This window comes from Neofelis nebulosa, chromosome 16 (genome assembly GCF_028018385.1).
Source record: "Neofelis nebulosa isolate mNeoNeb1 chromosome 16, mNeoNeb1.pri, whole genome shotgun sequence".
In the NCBI taxonomy this organism is placed as follows: domain Eukaryota; kingdom Metazoa; phylum Chordata; class Mammalia; order Carnivora; family Felidae; genus Neofelis; species Neofelis nebulosa.
The window spans coordinates 31430084-31450830 of record NC_080797.1 but is presented as its reverse complement, the minus strand read 5'-3'; the positions used below and the strand labels follow the sequence as shown (position 1 = coordinate 31450830).

At 46.0% G+C, this 20747-nt stretch overlaps 1 protein-coding gene across 4 annotated transcripts in view; it reads left to right on the top strand.

Annotated features, from left to right (window-relative positions):
• LOC131497274 (cytoplasmic phosphatidylinositol transfer protein 1-like) overlaps positions 1 to 20747 on the top strand; it is a 138289-nt gene that overhangs the window by 97813 nt on the left and 19729 nt on the right. For all 4 annotated transcript variants that reach the window (XM_058703458.1, XM_058703457.1, XM_058703459.1 and 1 more), the window contains exon 3: positions 13873 to 13969. In XM_058703458.1, coding sequence (XP_058559441.1) covers positions 13873 to 13969 — 97 coding nt within the window. The remainder of the gene's footprint in view (positions 1 to 13872; positions 13970 to 20747) is intronic.

The window sequence follows — 20747 nt, the reverse complement described above, 5'->3', positions numbered from 1 at the left end:
TTTGTCAGAGATCAGTTGGCCATACGTTTGTGGGTCCATTTCTGGGTTCTCTATTCTGTCCCATTGATCTGAGTGTCTGTTCTTCTTTTTTTTTTTTTTTTTTTAATTTTTTTAATGTTTATATATTTTTGAGAGACAGAGAGTGAGCTGAGGAGGGGCAGAGAAAGAGAGACACAGAATCCGAAGCAGGCTCCAGGCTCCAAGCTGTCAGCACAGAGCCCAGTGTGGGGCTGGAACTCGTGAACCACGAGATCATGACCTGAGCTGAAGTCGGACGCTTAACCGACTCGGCCACCCAGGTGCCCCTGAGTGTCTGTTCTTGTGCCAGAGCATCCAACTCTCGATTACAGCTCAGGGTCTGATCTCAAAGTTTGTGGTATCGAGCCCTCACTACATTAGCCTCCTCGCTAATAGCATTGGATTCTCTCTCCCTGTCTCTCTGCCCTTCCTCCACTCTCTCTCTTTCTCTCTCTCTCTAATAGCACTGGATTCTCTCTCCCTCTGTCTCTGTCCCCTTCCCCCATAGCGCTGGATTCTCTCTTCCTCTCTCTCTGGCCCACCTCCACTCTCTCTCTCTCTCTGTCTCTCTCTGTCTGTCTCTCTCAAAATAAATAAACAAAAACTTAAAAAAAAAATAAACCTCGATCTTTTCCTGAAACAGAGCAAGAACTGTCCAGCTGTCTCTGTCATGGCTGTTTTCTCTATCAGAATATATGATGTTTATTTTAAAGGAGAATAATAAACATTAGTAAGAGGGAAATTTGTTATAAATAGAATATCTGGACTTCCAGTAATAGAAACTAAAGAGATGAATGTGGACCCTCCGCCCCGCACCTCCTGTGGCAAACACAGGATGAAATATAACAATATAAAGCTGACTCAAAACAAAGAAAGGGAAATCCTCAGGTACGAGAAATAAAGAGGAGACGCAAACCAGAGTGGAAAGCTGATGAGCTACGGCTCCAGACGCTGGGATATGTCAGAACTGACATACAGGGAATGTCGTGCCCATAAGGAGACAGGAAATGTGGGTTTGGGCCCCTACAAACGGGGTCTTGGAGCTGAGAGTCGTGCACAAAAATTGTTCCTAACGATCGAGTACTCAGAGAGGTTATCACTCAGAGGCACACATGGACAGAACTACTAAAGGTTTTATTAGAAGTAGAAGGAAATTGAGCCCAAGAAGGAGGAGCGGAGGATCCAAAAGTAATAAGCCGAGAAATTGGTAAACATCTCACTGAGTCTGAATCAGCATAGGATGTTTTAAAAATCCTGCTAATGAGCCTATACTCTTGGAATTTAAATAATGGACAATGATAGAAGATGAGAGGGTAGTAATTATCATAAAAAAAAACACTGTCAGTTGCTAATATTGTTTAAGAGGAGGAGACAAATGTTGATTGATTTAAAAACTGTTGAGGCATGTGTGCATATTCAAAAATGTAAAGATGACCTCTAAAGAAATGGTAAAACACTACAAAACTCCCAAGAGAAAATGTGATCCATCAGACAGAAAACAGAGTAAGAACAGAGACAAGCCTACAAAAGGCATGGTAAACAGAAAATGTAAATTTGGGGGGTGCCTGGGTGGCTCAACTGGTTAAGCATTGGACTGTTGATATTTGCCCACAGTTCACGGCATCGAGCCCCTCATTGGGCTCTTCACTGACATCGTGCAGCCTGCTTAGGATTCTCTCTTTCCCTCTCTCTGCCCCTCCTCTGTGCTCACTCCGGCTCACTCTCTCTCTCTCTCTCTCTCTCTCTCTCTCTCTCAAAATAAAGAAATAAACTTTAAAAAAAACATAAATTTTGATGGTAAGATAAAGCAAAATATATCAGTGGTCACACTGAAGGTTTGTAAGTTAAATCCCACACCTGAACCAGCTCAACAAACATAGGACCACACTGACAAAAACACAGGTAGCCTGAAGTTATAACTGGAGATTTTAATATACCTGTTGAATAAATGGATAGAGCAAATAGCCAAATTAATCTAGCACACATAGAGCAGATGTAAACAGCAGAATTAGAACTTTGATGTAGTGGACATTAATAGACCCTAGTACCAACATGCTTTTCTCTTTCTACTTCTTCTTCTTTTTTTTTTTTTTAACGTTTATTTATTTTTGAGTGAGAGAGAGAGGCAGAGAGAGGGGGATAGAGAATCTCAAGCAAGTTCTACACGGTCAGTGTAGAGCCCAATGTGGGGCTCGAACTCATGAACCATGAGATCGTGACCTCAGCCGAAGTTGGACGCTCACCCGAGCCACCCCGGTGCCCCACCAACCTGCTTTTCATAAACGCATGAAAATGTACAAAAAAACTGACGACACACTAGGCAAGAAATCAGTCTCAACAACTACCAGAAAATCAGTGTCATGTAGATCCTGTTTGCTGGTTACAAAGCCCTACAATAAGAAATTGACAACAAGTCAACTTCCTCATCATTCAGAAATGTAAAAATTTTTAAATAATTCATGGGATAAAAATGTCCATACTCCTTTTCTCGGCCACCTTTGCAGTTAGGGATGGCCATGTGACCTAGTTCTGGCCAACCAGATGTAAGATTTTCCTCCCTGATGAAGAGTCTGGCACCCAGCTGGCTCAGGGTAGAGCACGTGACTCTTGATCTCTGGGTTGTGACCTCGATACTGCACTCCGTTGGGCGTAGAGAGATTACTTAAAAACAAAAATCTTAAAAACAGAGAGAGAGAGAGAGAAAGACGTCCAAGAGGCATAATCTTGCTCTAAGAAAGGGAGGAAATGAGAGGAGACTTCTGGGAAGGTAACTGACAGTGTCTACCACCCGGACCTTGACAATAAAACTGAACAGTAGTGCAAGAAGGAAACTGATAGACCAATCTCTGTTAAGAACACAGACGTGAAAAGCCCATATAAAACATTAGCAGATCAAATACCTCGGAGAATAATAATAATAATAATGATAATAATAAATCATGACTCGACCAGACTCTCATATTGTTAACACCAATATGGGAATTCAGCAAGATTGCTGGGGATAAAATCCATGTACAAAATCAGCATTATTATACAGCAGGAACAATAAGTGGAAAATGTAACTTTGACAAAATTCCATTAGAGGGGTGCCTGGGTAGCTCAATCTGTTGAGCCTCCAACTCTTGATTTTGCCTCAGGTCATGATCCCAGGGTCATGGGATCGAGCCCCACATCGGGCTTGGCACTGAGCATGGATGGAGCCTGCTTGGGATTTTCTCTCTCTCTCTCCCCCTCTCCCCTCTCCCCTGCACTCTCTCTATCTCTTTCTCTCTCTCTCTCTCTCTGGAAAAAAAAAAATCCATTATAATAGAAAAAGGATAGGCAAAGAAATTTAAAGGTACTCGGTAATCAATCTACAAGATATACAACATCTTTTTGGAAGGAAAAACAAAACAAAACAAAACAGTAGTGGAGGACATTTTTATCTTCTTAAAGTAGGCTCCATGCCCCCACCTGTGGCTCGAAGTCACAATCCTGTGACCAAGTGTCACATGCTCCACTGACTGAGCCAGCCACACATCCCAGTGGAGGACATTTTTAAAAACCCTAGACAGGGACACCTGGCTGGCTCAGTCAGTGGACCATGTGACTCTTGTCAGGGGTCATGAGTTCAAGCCCCACACTGGGTATAAAGCTTACAAAAACAAAACAAAACAAAACAAAACCGAAAGCACCCAAAATAACACCCTAGACAAGTGGTAATGTTCATGGATAGGAAATGCCGTATTATAAAGTTGCCATCAATTCCCAAATTATAAATTTTATACAAATCTAATTAAAATGCCAACAGGGTTGTTTCTAAAATAGAGTTTGAGAATATAATTCTAAAATTCCTAGTTGTTATAGCCTTATAATGAGGTTTGGTATCTAGCGGGGCAAGTCCCTTCTACTTATTCAATTTTTCCAAAATTGTTAATATGAATATTAAGATCAGAGAACCACCAATGATGTGAAGAATGACTGAAAAAACCAAGGGCATTTAACCTGGAAAGGCCAGACTCAGGGTGTGTGATGGTGTAGGCAGGTGGGAAAAGAATTAGACATGCATATTCGATAAGACCTCCAGGGGACCAACTGGACCAAGACCAACAGGTAAGAATGCCAGGAGAAAGGTCTAGGCTCAGTTTAAGGAAGGAATCCAAGTGCGTGTGTGAGAACCCAGAAGGGCGCCTTAAGAGTCCGTAATGCTTTTGCTGGGGATGCCTGAACATGAGCGGGGCTCCCACCTACCGGACTGTTCTTGAGCAGATTTGAACATCAAATAGGTGGTTAAACTGGGCACCCTTTCAGATCCCTTCAACCTTAATTTTCTATGCTCAAAGTAAGTGGCAGACATTATCCTGACTCACCTCCAGCATTCGTAAATGAGTAACCAATGAGACATTGGAGAAAAGTACTTTCTGTTCCCTTTGCACGAGTCTGAACTAGGTCCATCACTTTATAACATAAAAGACTCTTGGTATATTTGGACAGAGTGTGGCACATCTCTTAGGACCAGGGAGATGATGGTTTAGTAAGAGAAAAAGAAAAAATGTCTATGCGACGTACTAGAAAATAAGAATATGGATCTCCGTAATCATAAAAGAACACCAGATCCGTTACTTTGTTACACACTGGAGCCACCTTGAGTTAATCATGTCCTGCACGCACAGGTCATGGGACTGCTGTCTTGGCAAGGCTGCTTCCTAATTGAAATTCATTTAAATAGGTACTTATTGGAACTTTAAACGTATAGTGAATTGTTCCTCTATTAGGATCACTTAGTAAGTAACACGTGGCCTTTGCCTTCTGATCAAAGCAAGATCTGGGCTGACAGTGTTTAGCATTTGCGAGTCTATCCGTCCATCTTGGGAATGGTGTCAGGGAGGAAAATCTTTTGCTCAGCCCACTTAGGCTCTGTCAGCGGGGGCCTACAAATTAAACTAAAACTGACGGATTCGTGGGAGAAAAGACATTTGTTTTATTCATGGATGTACATGGGAGCCCCCCAAAAAACAGTCAGTTAGAGTTTGGGGCTTATATGCCATTTTACTAGGGGGCGAGCAGGGTGAAAGGGAAAGGCACTTCTGGAAGAAACAAATGGCTTCATGAAAAACAAACGGGACTTGAGGAGGATGGATAGGAGATATGATAGTTTTGTGACAGCGGCTGTTTATTAGCCAGTTTCTTCTCTCGATGATAACTTCTCATCTCTGGTGATAGGAGTCAGTCTTCCCTGGTTGTGAACTTCCTGGGGAGGGGATTTATGACAGCTGAATTCTTTCGAGAGGCTCCGCTTTTATGCTGATAAGGGCAGTTCAGTGAAAGCATCTTCCTGCAACTGTTGATTCTCAAATATCTTCAGCTCCAAATAATTCTTACACTGCTGTGGGTGGCATCTTGGAGACCCCTTTGCCAGCCGCAGGGAAGTGGGTTCTGAGAGCTGGACTGGCATTAGCTGAGACGTCACCGTGCCCACTTAATAATTTACACGCAGGAACATCTGTGTCCCGTGAACCTGCATTCATGAGCTGGCAAAGTGAGTGAATTTTCTCCCTTACATCAACCTAAATTTTTTTTTTTTTTTTTACATGTATTTATTTTTGAGAGACAGGGAGAGACAGAGCCCAAGTGGGGGAGGGGCAGAGAGAGAAGGAGACCCAGGATCCGAAGTAGGCTCCAGGCTCTGAGCTGTCAGCACAAGGCCCGACGTGAAGCTTGAACTCACAAAAATCGTGACCTGAGCCGAAGTCGACCGCTCAACCGACTGAGCCACTCAGGTGCCCCTCCTTATGTCATATGGGAAGGCAAATCACATTTAGAGATAGGTTTATCAATCTGTTCTTACTGGAGTTACTCAGAGCCTGGGTAGTCAGAGCCTTCTCTCTGAGTCTGACCTGAGCAGAAAGGACATTTCGTGGAAGGATGTCAGTGGCCCACAGAACTGCCTGCAGGCTTGAGAACGGGCAGCTGCCTGGGCACCTGCGAGGGGCCAAGGGCAGCAGACAGACTCCATTCTGCCGGCACCACCACGACTGCCATGGATGGGTCCAAATTGTCCCTTTTTTTTTCTTTCTTGCTATCACTTATTCCAAAATCCCAACACAAGCATCCCACTGAGTTTCCGATCCAGGCTCGGGCTGCCAGTGAGTGGGGAGAGGGACTTCCAGGCTGGTTTCCAAAGTGGCTGCATTTTACATTCCCTCCAGCAAATGTGTGAGGATGCCAACTTCTCCACGTAATCACTGCCACTTGCCATTGTCTGTCTTTTTGATTCTAGCCATCCTCGTGGGTGTGAAATGGTATCTCATTTTGGTTTCGATTGGCATTTCCCTCATGACTAATGACCGTTGAGAATCTCTTCTTGTGCTCATTGGCCATTTATTGGAGAAATGGCTGTTGTTGTCCTTTGCCCATTTTTAAATGGGAGTCTAATGTCTTTCGAAAATGCCATCCGTCCTTTTATTGGCTTGTATCTCATCTCCCAGGGAGGGGATTCCTCGGGCCCCTCCCTACGGCGTCTGAGGCACCGCTGGGTGCACCGTTCATCTCGGCGGTTGCCTCATGCGCTCGGAACATTACATTACTTCTCCTACGTTAGTACATTTGGTGATTGTCCTTGGGCCTCCGATCCAGTTCAGTTAACCAAATAAGTGGTATTTCTTGGCTTGGCTTCAAAAAAAATCCCCGTTTCAACTGGCATCCAGGGAAAGGAGGCGAGATACTCATCAGTCTCTCCAATAGTGATTCTAAATAAAACCTGTCTCCCAGAATCAGATGCGGGTGGGTCTTTTCTCTGGTCCCTTTTCATTTTCTTTTCATCTGTAGCATCTCTCCCGTCCCTTCCCATGAAGCCTAGGAGGGGAGGGATTCAGGGATGGGGGTGGGGGGCATGGGAGAAAAGAGGGAGCCTATTTTTAGGCTTGTTTTTCAGTCATGAAGTGTCATGTTCTTCCCCACCACGGCTGCTGGATTAATTAGGCTGTGCTGGCAGCTGCCCGTCAGGGAGGGTTGCCAGCTTATAACGGTGATTCCGCCCAATGCCTGAATCGATCTAATGACGAGGACCACCTTTCTCCTGTTCCATGGCTCTGGCCTTCCAGGGTCACTCTCCCGGCCTCTGTGTGTCGCTGGGTAAGAGAGGGCCCAACTTCCCCAAGCTACGAGTCCTGTTTGGGCAAGCAAAGCCGCCCGCCGGTCACTTTGCCTACCAGCTCGTTGGTCCAGCTTGGTTGCCAGGGCTTGGCTCTTTCTCTCACGTTGCCTTTCTCTTCTCCCAGGTCTGCCAGATCTGCCAAGCAGATCGGTCTCATCTCTTAGAGCTTGCCCAGAGTAAGAGCTCAGTGCCCAGAGCTTGTGTGGCCTGGGGAGAGCCCGCTGCCCAGGCAACAGGTCAGAGAGAGATTGTCGAGGTCAAAGATTCTGACCTGCGGGCTTATTTCCTTGCCGTGTTGAAAGAATCTTTATGGTCAGTATTGAATGTTTGGAGTCAACCGTTACTCATTCAGGAAATAGCTGTTGGTGCCTGCTGTGTGCCAGGCACTGTCCTAGGTGCTGGGCATGCAGCAGGGGCAGAATGAGGATCCCTGTCCTGGGGGATCTTACCTTCTAGGTGGGAGTGACAGTGCGCAGTGGCCATAACGTATGGGAACATCAGATATTTCATTTTTTAATGTTTATTTATTTTAAAAAATTGTTAAGTGTTTATTTACTTTTGAGAGAGAGAGAGAGAGAGAGACAAGAGCGTGAGTGGGGGAGGGGCAGAGAGAGAGAGAGGGAGACACAGAATCCGAAGCAGGCTCCGGGCTCTGAGCTGTCAGCACAGAGCCCGCTGCGGGGCCAGAACCCACGGATCGTGAGATCATGACCCCAGCCAAAGTCGGACGTCCCACCGACTGAGCCACCCAGGCGCCCCTGAACGTCAAACATTTTAGAATATTTCATCTTACATATTCTACGGAAATATATAGTCAGTGTGTAAGTATTGAATATAATATTCAATAAATGAGATTGATTAACCTACTGTATTTTGTATACTGGAGAAGTAGAACATGTAAGCGACTTCCTCCCAGCGTGCCTTTCAGTCCATGCAATTCTGCTCCGTTCCGTCTCGGTCCTTAAGAACATGCTCCAGATTCTCACGTTGCCAGGATCTCTCCCTTCTGCTCCTCATTCACCTTCTCCCATGGGAACTCACAGGAACAGAATGTTGGCCTGGCTGGATCTGAAAAGAACTAGAACGTCCATCCAGTCAAACACGTGCCACCTCGGTCCTGCCTCACTCCTGACCAATGCCACTGACATCACGTGGCCCTCTCCCTTGAGTGCTTCCCAGCGTGCTAGCCGTGTTACCATAACGCTGTCCGAGCACAGCCTTCCAAGAACTGACACACAGGCAGACCTTTTTTCCCAGAATCCCAATGCAGACTGCTCTTAAAAAACATTTTTTTTAATGCTTACTCATTTTTGAGAGAGAGAGAGAGACAGAATCCAAACACAGGGAAACATAGAATCCAAAGCAGGCTCCAGGCTCTGAGCTGTCAGCGCAGAATCCGACACGGGGCTCGAACCTACGAACCGCGATCTCGTGCCCTGAGCCAAAGTCGGCCGCTTAACCAACTGAGCCACTCAGGTGCCCCCAAACTACTCTTTTAAGTAGGGAGAGCGGTGGTGGCGTGTAAGTGAAATTACGAGCAGAATTCAAAGACCGGCCAGAACAGTCATTAATCGGAGGTCAGCATACGCGGAACTGGGTACTGACGATTCTTATCAAATAATTGTCAAATGCCAGGTTGGAAAGAAAAGGTGAGAACATCCCTCCTGGACCAGCGGAAAATGAGGTTCTAAAAGGTAGCTTCGTCCTTTTTAGAAGTCCCTTAAGTGGGCTTTGCTTATGTGAGCACAATCTCCGCATCGACAGTGACAGGTTTCAGGGACACTGTGAGAAACGCCTGAGCAAAGGGAACCCAGACAGGCTGTCTTTCTGCAGGGAATGTTTTAAGTCCAAAAGGTGGTTGATTCTAGTGCTGCGTATCCCGCATGAGTCGGTGGGTAAAACAGCTCAAATAAAGATTCTGGTGCAGACCATCATAACTCTGATCCCCGTTGAGAAAATGAAATTAGACTCCATTTAGACCACATCTGGCCTAATGATGTTCAGTACCTCCTGGGGCCAAAAAAATATTCCCAAACGAGCCTAGATTGTAAAGAGAGATTAGATATCAGGGCAAGTCTGGCAATAATCTGGATTGTAAAGTGCCAGAAGCTTCTAAAGAAGGGATGGTTTGGGTTTTCAGTTCCGGAAGCTCTTGATGAAGTAAATAAACACGCTTCAGCTGAGACCAGTTAGGTTATGCCTGCGTTTTGGGGCCTTCCTATCAGATCAGTTGTAATTTAGGGAGACCTAGGGAACCGGTGAGAAGGTTTCAGTGACCATATCCACTGAGGTCCAAGGCCGGGTTTCCCAGTCTCGGCACTGTTACTAATATTTGGGGCCAGAGAATTCTTTGCTGTGGGGGCTTTCCTGAGCATTGCGCATTGTAGGGTGTTGAACAGCATCCCTGGCCCCTACTCACTAGGTGCCAGCAGCATCCCTGCCCCCCCTCCCTCAACCTCTCATTTGTGACAACCAAAAATGTTTCCAGACTTGGTCAAATGCGCCCCCCCCCCCCCCCCCGCCGGGGAGGGGTGTAGAATTCCCCCTCCGCCCCATTGAGAACCAGTGCTCTAGGGTGACGACCATACCAGTTTGCCCAGGACTGGGGAATATTCTGGAATGTAGGACTTGCAGCACTAAAAGCAGGACAGCCTCATGTAGACTGGGATGGGTGGGTCACCTGGGTGTGTCATTGATAGGTTCTGTGTTTCATACTAGAGTTTAAAAGTGGAAAAAAATACATAAAAGTGAAAAGCCAAGCGTTTTGAAAAGTCTGTCTTTGGGGGGCATTGACAGAGGTGTTTGGGCAACAGTATCATTCCACGTCAGCACGTTTTACGATTCTGTAAAGGCTTCAGGGTTTTGTCTGTCCGTCTGTCCCTTTCCTCCGTGCCTCTGAAGCCTGACATGGTGATACGGGCCATTGGGAGGTCTGGTCCCGGCCAGTGGATCAAGAGGACATGATTCAAACCGTGCCACCATTCCAGAAGAGAGACTCTTACATTTTTTTTTTTTAATTGATGTTTATTTATCTTTGAGAGAGAGAAAGAGACAGAGTGCAAGAGGGGGAGGGACAGAGAGAGAGGGAAACATAGAATCCGAAACAGGCTCCAGGCTCCCAGCTGTCAGCACAGAGCCTGACACCGGGCTCGAACCCACGAACTGTGAGATCATGACCTGAGCCAGAGTTGGACACTTAACCAACTGAGCCACCCAGGCGCCCCCTCCAGAAGAGAGACTCTTGTTTGACACCTGGGAGTGAGTTTGAGTGACAGACTTCTTAGAATTGGAGGCTGTGTGACAGTATACATCATGAAAGTGACAGCAGCAGTGGGGACTAATTTAATTCCATTTTCCTTTGCAGCCCTGATAAATCATTGCCACGGGGAAAAATAAATTTTACTTCCTCAGACAAAAATGATTTGAATAATGATGTGCTCTGGGGAAAGTGGGGGCTGAGAGAAAGTCTGTTAGTGGGATTAAAATATTTGAATATTGTATCATGCAACTTTCTGCCAATGCCTCCTGCCCCCGGCCCGGTAAATGGCTTGTAGTGAGAGGTTTTCCTTCCTAGACTAATTGAAGAATCCTGTAAAGTGGCATCAGCCCTCTTGGCTGAATGTTGTGGGGTTTTTTTAGGGTGTCTCTTTGGAAAAGGCAGCTTTTTCCAGTGCTTCGTATCCTGGATGAGTTGGTGGATGAAACACCTGAGCTAAAGATTCTAGGGGCTGAAGTCCTGACCACGTACAAATAGGAAAGGTCTTGGCGTGGGTAGAAAATTGCTAGTGCTTTTCAGCCAGTCTCCTTCCAGGAAAGGGTTGTTGAATGGGGATGTGGTTCTTCTGGGAGGCTTTCTAAGTGACCTGGGGTCTGAGTTATGGAGGGAGGGGGCTGGGGCCCCAGAGTGCTATGCCTCAGGAGCCTAATGCGTATGGGGAGGGGTTCCACCCCCAGCGTGGACAGTGGAGAATGGGCTCTGATGCTTGTAGGGAGACCTAGGTACTTGGTCTTGGTCCGAGCTAGAGAATGCCTAGCTTTCTTTGGGGGAGATTCTACAATGCTGTTCCAGTCCATTAACAGCCCAGGGAAGCCACCTGCCTGTGAGTAGAAGCTGTGTCTTCCTACACCACCTGCTGACGTGCATCGCCCTGGGCTCTGGGGCAGAAAGGAGGGAGCCCCGGGGGGACTTGTGCTCATGCCCATTAACTGCAAGTAAGCCCAGCGCAATTTTCCCACCCTGCACGTCAACCCTGGTTGCCCTGCTGCTTCCGCGACAGAAAGGATAAATCAAAGGCAAAAGCTATAAAAACCCCCGTCAGGAAGCAGCTCCTTCCTTTCAAGCAGTGTGAACGTAAGGTAAATGAGCAGTTACTGCAGACCTGATTTTATGGGAGTGAGACGTTCTGCAGGAGAGCGGCAAGAAAAATCGCGATGCGGGGCAGAAAATGCTCCTGCCCACGCTGCCCAGCCCACTGGAGAGCGGTGGCCCTCTGTCTGACAACCCCCCCCCCCCAACTTCGGGGAAGCTTTGGGTCCCCCATTTGATTTGGCCCTGATGAGCCGCCCGGAGCTTTGGGTTAGGTCCGGCTGGCCACTGAAAATACATATTTGTCTTTAAAAAAAAAAAAAGGGGGTCCTGGACACTGTCAGAAATAAGAGAAGCAATTTGAGAAGACATGCGAGGTGCACAGTATTTTTCTGGCTCGGGTTGTCGTTTAAACTCCATGTCCGAGAGAGGGTGGGGATTTGGGGTTCTGTTAGCTTGATGGCCCCGTTTTCTTGGAATTCACAACTGCCCCGTAGTGTTATCGTCAACATGGTGGCCTTCAGGAGCTCAGGGTCTGTGTCCTCTCGGGGTCTGATGTCCGGCTAGGCCCAGAGTCCCAGACCCTTGAGCTGGAAGCCCCAGGGTGGGAAAGGAGCAAAATGGGGTGGGGGCCAGGGAGGCGCCTGGGGGGCTCAGTCAGTTGAGCTTCTGACTCTTAATTTCAGCTCAGGTCATGATCTCATGGTTCATGAGTTTGAGCCCTGCATCGGGCTCTGTGCTGACTGTGCAGAGCCTGCTTGGGATATTCTCTCTCTCTCTCTCTCTCTCTCTCTCTCTCTCTCTCTGCCCTTCCCTTCCAAAATAAATAAATAAATAAACTTAAAAAAAAACTAAAACAAAATGGTAGCATCCGGAAAGACACAAAGCCCCCAGGTATAGTGCTGGGGGCGGGGGCAGGGAGGTAGAATAAAATCATGCAGACATATTTAAGGAATACAGGGGACTATATATTTAAATATAGCATTTACAGAATTCTCTGGGCCTGTACTGCTGTAGAGTTGGCCCCTGAAGGAAAACAAAGCCAAATAAAGCTAAACAAAACTCAGTGAGTCTTTGGTGTACAAAAGGTCTTGAGACCTGTGCCCCTGGGTTTTCTTTGTTTTAAGAATTTGTTTTCTGCTCATGGCTGCCCGGGTTCCTGCTCCAGGGAAAGGCTCCATCACTGTATCATTTCCAGTGGCTGCCTTAACAGATCCCCACACACTGGGTGGCTTCAAACAACGCAGATTTGTCCTGTCTCGATTCTGGAGGCCAGAAGTCTGAAATCAAGGTGTGGGCAGTGCTGATTGCCCATGGGGGCTCCGCGGGAGAGGCTGTTCTGTGCCTCCCTTCCAGCTTCTGGTGTCTGAGGCAATCCATGGCTCGTGGCTACATCCCTCCTGTCTCCAGCTTCTGTCTTCACCTGGCTTCTCCCCCTCTGTGTATACCTGTCTCTAAATCTCCCTCTCCTTTCTCTTACGAGGACACTAGTGCCTGGAGTGAGGGCCTAGCCTAGATCCAACGGGATTCCATCTTGAGATCCTTAATTACCTACAAAAGGCCTGCTTTCACCTAAGGTTAAGTTCACAGGTGCTGGCGGTTAGGTCGTGGCTACATCTTTGGAGAGGACACAAGTCCCCCAACTCCAGTCACCAAGGGGCTATGTTTTGTTCTTCTTCATATCTCTAAAATCATTACTGTCTGTCGTTTTAGTTCGTTTTTAAAACATCGCCCTTGTGGATTGTTGAGCTGACACCCGGCTCTGACATTTGCCTCCGTCTCCCTCCCTATTCGGTCTCAAACATCCTGTCCGACCACTTCCGCCATATGACTCCTAGGAGACCAAGGCCAGGCTGGCCACACCCTCCCGACGGCGCACCTTCCAGGCACTGAAACCTCATGTCCTTGTAGATCAGGTCAAAGAGGACAAGCTAACAATCGTCTGAGGTTCCCCATCCCCACACCCACGCTGCTATCTGCCTCCCCACATTTTAAGAGCGTATGAAGGGGCCCCTGGGTGGCTCAGTCGGTTGTGCATCCGACTTTGGCTCAGGTCCTGATCCCGTGGTTCGTGCGTTCAAGCCCTGCATGGGGCTCTCTGCTGTCAGTGTAGATCCTGCTTTGGATCCTCTGTCACCCTTCTCTCTGCCCCTCCTCCACTTGTGCGCGCGGTCTCACTCTCTCAAAGATAAAAAATAAACATTAAAAAAAAAAGAGCATATGAATATGCACAGAAAATGGTGAACTATGGTGAAAACCAGAGGGATGGGGAAGAGATGACCCGTGGAGAGAAGGGCTGTCTAGGCATGCCTCCACTTTCTCTGGCAGTTTATCCAGAAAGCTGTGGGAGCACGTGAGATTCTGGACAGACTCTTTCTAATTGTCTTTTTTTTTTTTTTTTTTTTCCTCTTAGCAAACTGCCCAGCTGGGCTAGAGCTGTTGTTCCCAAAATATTTTACGTTACAGAAAAGGCTTGGAACTATTATCCCTACACGATTACAGGTAAGTCCGTTTTACAACCGGCAGGTCACATGTAGCAAGAGAACGTAGTGCGGTAGTCAGATTTCACTGATTCAGGGTTTATTATCCAAGCAGGGACTGTGAGAGCCCCGTAGTATCTGTCTCTTCACCATTTGCCTTCGTCCTTTGAGATCAGTGCTCTTCCTAGGGGGGGCTGGTAGGAATTGAACTAAACCATTCCAGCTTGCTTCTTAAAGTGATTTTATTAAATAGCTTGTGGAGAAGGAACGTGAAAGGTTTGTTGTTGTTGTTGTTGTTTTTGTTTTTGTTTTTTTTTTAGTAATATGTCTAGAGTTTTCATGATCCCTATTTCTCCCTATTTCCTCAGTAGTCCCCAAGTAATTTGGGGATGTGGTTTGTAAATAAACAAGTTTGTTTACTTTGATTTGTTTTACAGCTTCTCCCAAAACGTTGACTATAATTTATGTCAAAGGTTCTATTGGGTCTCTCTGCCCCAACTACTTCCTCTGCAGTTGGATAATACGATAATTATAAGATCACTTTCCCTCTTACTTGGAATGGGATGTTAATAAACTCTGTGTTGATTCTGAACTAGAAACTGTGCTCCCAAATTTGGAAGGTTTGGTTCCTGTCCCTCAAACACGAAAATTCAAGACCCTACTTGAATATCATAACAGGCTCTTCTTACTGGTTATAAAAGCTGTTTTTCCACTTAAAAGATTTCCTTTGTGGTTAATGAAATGCTCCACTGAAATTATTAGTCTTTAATTCTGCTTTTATAATGCCAGCTCGCTGGTTTTTAATTAGCCACAAACCTATAGGCTAATTGAACCTTGTTGTACAGTCCTTATCTGCCCAACCACAGAAGTATCATCTGTAAGAGTTTCTTGAGCAAACATGGAGATATTTATGAAAGTTCAGTTTTTGGAAGGTTTCTTTAACATATTTTTAATAGTTATAATTCACCAGTAGTTGTTAGTTCTGTGGTTTTATAAGCCATGTGGTTGCATATAAGCATGGTCTAAATCATCATTTTGTCTCTCTTTTTTCTTTTCCCTCTTGCCCAAATGAACATCCGGGACCAGAATACACAGTAAGTGTCATTTAATCATTTTTAAATATTCAGTTTAAGAACAGTGGAGTAATTGGAACTTCCTGTGTCTTTCTCATCGTACCACGTAATAAAAAAATAGGGGAATAATTCAAATCAGAAATATTTAAATGTAGGCTATTACATAGCTGTATGTAATGCAATAACTTGCATGTTCTCATTTGTTCAAGAATATGAATGTTAATTTGAAATGCCTTGATATTCACCTTACATAATTAACTTTTGCTTGTATTTTTAAATAGCTTGACTGCTCTACTGGTGATAGTTCAATGTAATAGAGCAGTTGCCAGAAATACAATATTAAAGTGATGATAATAGCTGTTGACAGAAGGCGGGGCTGATACCTAAAGGCTGTGATCTGATCACTTATTGGAGAACCTCGTAACTAGAAAGACGTTCATTCAGATTATTTTCCTCTGAGCTCTGGATTGGGCAGTCTTGATGGCTTGATGAAAATCATTTGATTTCCTCCTGCCCTAAGGGCCTCTAAAATCGTTACTTAGTTAGCATTAAAAAGGGAGACCCTATAGTATCTCTGTGTTATGGCGTTTTCATTTGGATCATTTTCCTCAACAACCAACAGGTCAAGTTGTCATAATAAAAAAAATGGGGGGTTGCCCGGGTGCTCAGTCAGTTGAGCATCCAACTCTTGACCCCAGCTCAGGTCTTGATCTCAGGGTCGTGAGTTCAAGCTCCGCACTGGGCTCTCTCTGGACGTGAAGCCTACTTAAAAAAAAAAAAAGAAGAAGAGAAAAGAAAAAAGAAAATGGTTAACTGAGCTATAATGGAGTTGAGTTTTTGGTCTTAATCAAAACAGCCAAAGGAAAGAGACCTGGTGAGAGGGAAGTGGAGGAAAATGATTCATTGTGTCCTTGGCAAGAGCACAGGGCTTTGCACATAATGAATGCTCAATAAATAGTCATTGAATGGCAGAAGGAAGGCGAAAACAGATGGATCATCTCCTCAGGCAGAAGGGTCACCGGCTTTGGAGTCAGGTAGGCCTGAGTGTCCTCTGGCTCTGGCTTTGCCACCTTCCTGCCCAAAGTTCTTAAGCAAGTGATCCCAGTTGCCAGTTCTTTAAACTTACATGACTCTATGAGTATATTCTCCCCTGTGCTTTGCAAAATGAAGAAAATAGTAGCCAAAGTTGTTCACAAAATTAAATTTATTCCACTTCAAGTTTCCTTTAGGAGAATAAATTACATCCCTCATTCTTGGGTATTACAATGTCTTTCCTTGGGCCACCTGGGTGGCTCAGTCGCTTGAGCACCTGACCCTTGATCTCAGCTCAGGTCTTCAGAGTCGTGAGTTCAAGTGCAGCATTGGGCTCCATGCTGGGTGTAAAGCCTATTTAAAAAAATTTAGATAGGTGCGCCTGGGTGGCTCAGTCGGTTGAGCGTCCGACTTCGGCTCAGGTCACGATCTCGGGGTCCGTGAGTTCGAGCCCCGCGTCGGGCTCTGGGCTGACGGCTCAGAGCCTGGAGCCTGCCTCCGATTCTGTGTCTCCCTCTCTCTCTGCCCCTCCCCCGTTCATGCTCTGTCTCTCTCTGTCTCAAAAGTAAATAAATGTTAAAAAAAAATTAAAAAACATTTAGATAAAAAAAATTTTAGATAAGAAAATTTAGATAAAAAGATAATAAAATATATTTCCTTTTACGAAACGATAGGAATATATATAGCATTTCTTCCCTAATGTCTGTAAAAAGGCAATTCTTTGGCAAAATACAAATATTACATTTTAGAAGTAAGCAGCTTAACTTCTCTGAACCAGTTTCTTCATCTCTAAAATTGGACTAAACCCTCTTCCATAGAGCCATTAATAGAAGGATTCAGTGATTTAACATGGGGATCAGAAGACTTTTTTTTTTTAATGATTTTATGTATTTTTGAGAGAGAGAGAGCACGTGTGGGGGAGGTTCACAGAGAGAGGAGGACCAAGGATCTAAAGCAGGCTCTGTGCTGTCAGCACAGAGCCCAACGCGAGGCTCGAACTCACAAACTGTGAGATCATGACCTGAGCCCAAGTTGGACGCTCAACCGACTGAGCCACCCAGGCGCCCCTAGAAGACGTTTTCTGTAAAGGGTCATATAGTAAATATTTTCTGCTTTGCGGGCCAGCTTCCGTCACTGTGAAGGCAGCCATGGACAATATGTAAAAGATGTTGGCCTGGTTGAATTTCCTCGGACAGCAGGCCCCGTTGGGTCCCGGGCTATAGTTTGCCAACCCCTGATGTATACAATGGTTAGCACGTTGCCTGTACATAGCAGGCAATTAAACGGTTCCCCACCAACACTATCCCCAGTTCCATGGCTGCTAGCAACTGAACCGCCTCTAAGAGGAATGCTTGGGTATCTTTTGAGTCTTGCTTCTGTTAACAGTTGTGCAAGTTACCTCCCTCTAAACCTCCATTTCATCATCTGTAAGCGGGGAAAATGTAGTAACTATCTCATAAGGGCGATACGAAGATGATATTAAATAATCTAACGTGAAATCTTAGCCCAGTCTTTGGTGCATGGCGAATGTTCGATAAATCTTCAATGCTAGAAGCTGCCATCATTACAATGGAAGTCCTATGGGCGAATAAATGGGAATACATCTTGGTGCCCTTCAATGTTGACTGGGCTCCAATTCTTAGACCAGATGGGGCTAATTGTCTAGAATATTATTTGATTTTATTGACATCTGATGTTATCCTTTTTCCTGCTTCTCCGAAAGCTCGTACATGGACTTTTCACTTGAAATGTGATCAGTAGTTACAGGGACAAAAGAATTCATGTCCCTATAACTATGCAAAGGCAGTTATTTGCTCAGCGAGCTTTAGAATTAGGTCACCTTGACTTGACCCAAAACTCATGGCACTTATTCCCCCAGAAGCCAATGACCATACCATGAAATGTGGGGGTGATTCATGGAGAAATGAAGTCTGAAAAATGCTTGACATCACGTTCAGTTTTTAAGAACATACATTATAGGACTTTGGTTCTGAAAACAGGATGCATCAGAATGAAGACCACAGCTCCTGACAAAGCCATTCCCATGGGGACGCACCTCCTCGGGCAGCCCTCCTGTGAAAAGCTTTCTGGCCAGCCCCCATTACCGTGGACTCGGTCTCCTGTGCTGACCTCTGCACAGGCCACGGCGGATTTCTCAGGGGTCGTGGCCTTTCCTTCTGTCTAGCTTCTGCCCCACGGGACTCCTGTAGGTCTTTTTTTTTTTTTTTTTTAAATGTTTATTTTTGAGGGAGAGAGAGACAGACAAAGCACGAGCAGGGGAGGGGCAGAGAGAGAGGGGAGACACAGAATCTGAAGCAGGCTCCAGGCTCCGAGCAGTCAGCACAGAGCCCTGACACGGGGTTTGAACTCATGAACCGCGAGATCATGACCTGAGCTGAAGTCGAACACTTAACTGACTGAGCCCCCAGGTGCCCCAGCTGTAGTTCTGATCACACAGCTCAGACTTTCAGAGGAGCATGTTATTTTATTTCTATTTGAGAAAACTTTTGGGATAAAAGAAGTTAGTTATAGTTGTATAGGCTCATACTCACCCCCTTCTGTTTGACTCGATGTATTGCTTGATCTTTTCTAGGGCCCTTATTTTTTTTATTTTTTGTCAGTTCCCCCCTAACGGTACCCCCAATCCTTGGGGTAGTTGATTAGGCCTTCTGAAACAAAGTACCACAAAATAACAGAAATGCATCTTCTCATGGTTCTGGGAGCTTAGAAGTCTGAATCAGTGGTTGGCTGGGCCATGCTCCCTCTGATGCCTTATAGGGGCAGAATTCTTTGCCTCTTTCCAGGTTCTGATGGCCTCAGGTGTTCCTTGACTTGTGGCTGCATAACTACAGTCTCTGCCTCCGTCTTCACATGGCATCTTCTCCCTGTGTGTGTCTGTGCCTTCACCTGGTGTCCTCCTTCCTGTGTCTCCTCTTACCAGTTCACCAGTCCTGAGGTGACTGGGTGGCCCAGTCAGTTGAGCGTCCGACTTCAGCCCAGGTCATGATCTCATGGTTCGTGGGTTCGAGCCCCACATTGGCAGAACCTGTTTGGGATTCTCTGTCTCCTTATCTCTCTGCCCCTCCCCTCCTCTCAAAAATAAACAAACATTAAAAAAAAAGAGAGAGAGGGGCGCCTGGGTGGTGCAGTCAGTTAAGCGTCCGACTTCAGCCAGGTCACGATCTCGCGGTCCGTGAGTTCGAGCCCCGCGTCAGGCTCTGGGCTGATGGCTCGGAGCCTGGAGCCTGTTTCCGATTCTGTGTCTCCCTCTCTCTCTGCCCCTCCCCCGTTCATGCTCTGTCTCTCTCTGTCCCAAAAATAAATTAAAAACGTTGAAAAAAAAATTAAAAAAAGAAAAAAAAAAGAGAGAGAGAGAGAGAGAGAGAGAGAGAGACCAGTCCTGTTGGATTAAGGACCTGCCCTACTTCATCTTATTATAAATAATTCCATCTGCAGCAGCCTTAAATCCAAATCAGATTACATTCTGAGGAACCCGGGTTAGGACTTAAGCACATATCTGGATCGTGGGGCGGTAGGGTGGGCAGGGACGCGCACGCGCGCACACACACACACACACACACACACACACACACACAATTCAACCCATAACACCATCTTTCAGTTTTAGATCAACAATCATTTATTAAACACCAACAGTGTATAAAACATCATGCTAGTAGGTTCCATTGAGTAGCTCCTGTGCTTTGGGGAGCCACAATCTTGTGGGGGAGAAGCTAGACATTCCAGTGGCAGCCATCAGCAAGGCACGGGGTTTTCTGGAGGCAAAATGGGACAGGCCATCATTCAGCCCAGAGGGCAGGCTGACACCAGACCTGCCCACTGAGCTGGATGAGCTCTGAGTGAGGCTGATGGGAGAAATTCAGACCAGAGGGCAGAATGCATGGCACTGGGCCATCCAGGCAGACAAGCAGGTGCAAGGAGCAAAGGTGAAAAGAAGAGCCTTGGTCTCTGGACCGGGGCCCGGAGCTTGGTGTACAGGTAGGAGCAGGACACGGCCATCTTTCACAGGGGACTTGATCATGAGATGTGGGAGTGATAAAGTCACCAGCTTTAGCAAGTGAAAATACAGAATGTCCTGTTGAATTTGACTTTTCAGATTAATGGCATATCGTTTTTAGTACTTCTCAAGTATTGCATGGAATATACTTCTACTGAAAGATTGCTCATCTTCTATTTTTTTTCTGGCAACCGTATGGGAGGGGGGACAGCACTGGGGCAGAGCTCATGTCAGAGACTTAAGGACAAAAGTCAGGTTATAAGGACAGGGGCACATTGGTGGGCCAGAAGAAAAGGAGGAGAGGGAACTGTACGACTCGGCAGCTTGTCCTAAAGTTAACGTGCCACCTTAACCCGAAGGCCAATCCAGTGGCCTGTCAGAACAACTTAAGTACTTCCTGCCTCAGGTAGGTTTGGCTCAGGAAGTGAAATGGATTAAAGGGGGCGGGGCTTGGGAAGATGAGAGGAGAGCAGATGAGTGTAGAACTGTCAATATTTCAAGGAATATGTGTGCTAAGGGTTGTGGTTGAAGCACAGAGCGTTGTAGAAAGGAGAGAGAAATTTTGCCTGGAAGAAATAGGGAAGATTTCCTGGAGAAGGCGGGGTTTGAGCTGGACCTTGGGAATAGTAGAAGTCCTACCTGCAGACACCCGCTGTGTCTTCGTCAGTTCAGGCTGCATAACAAA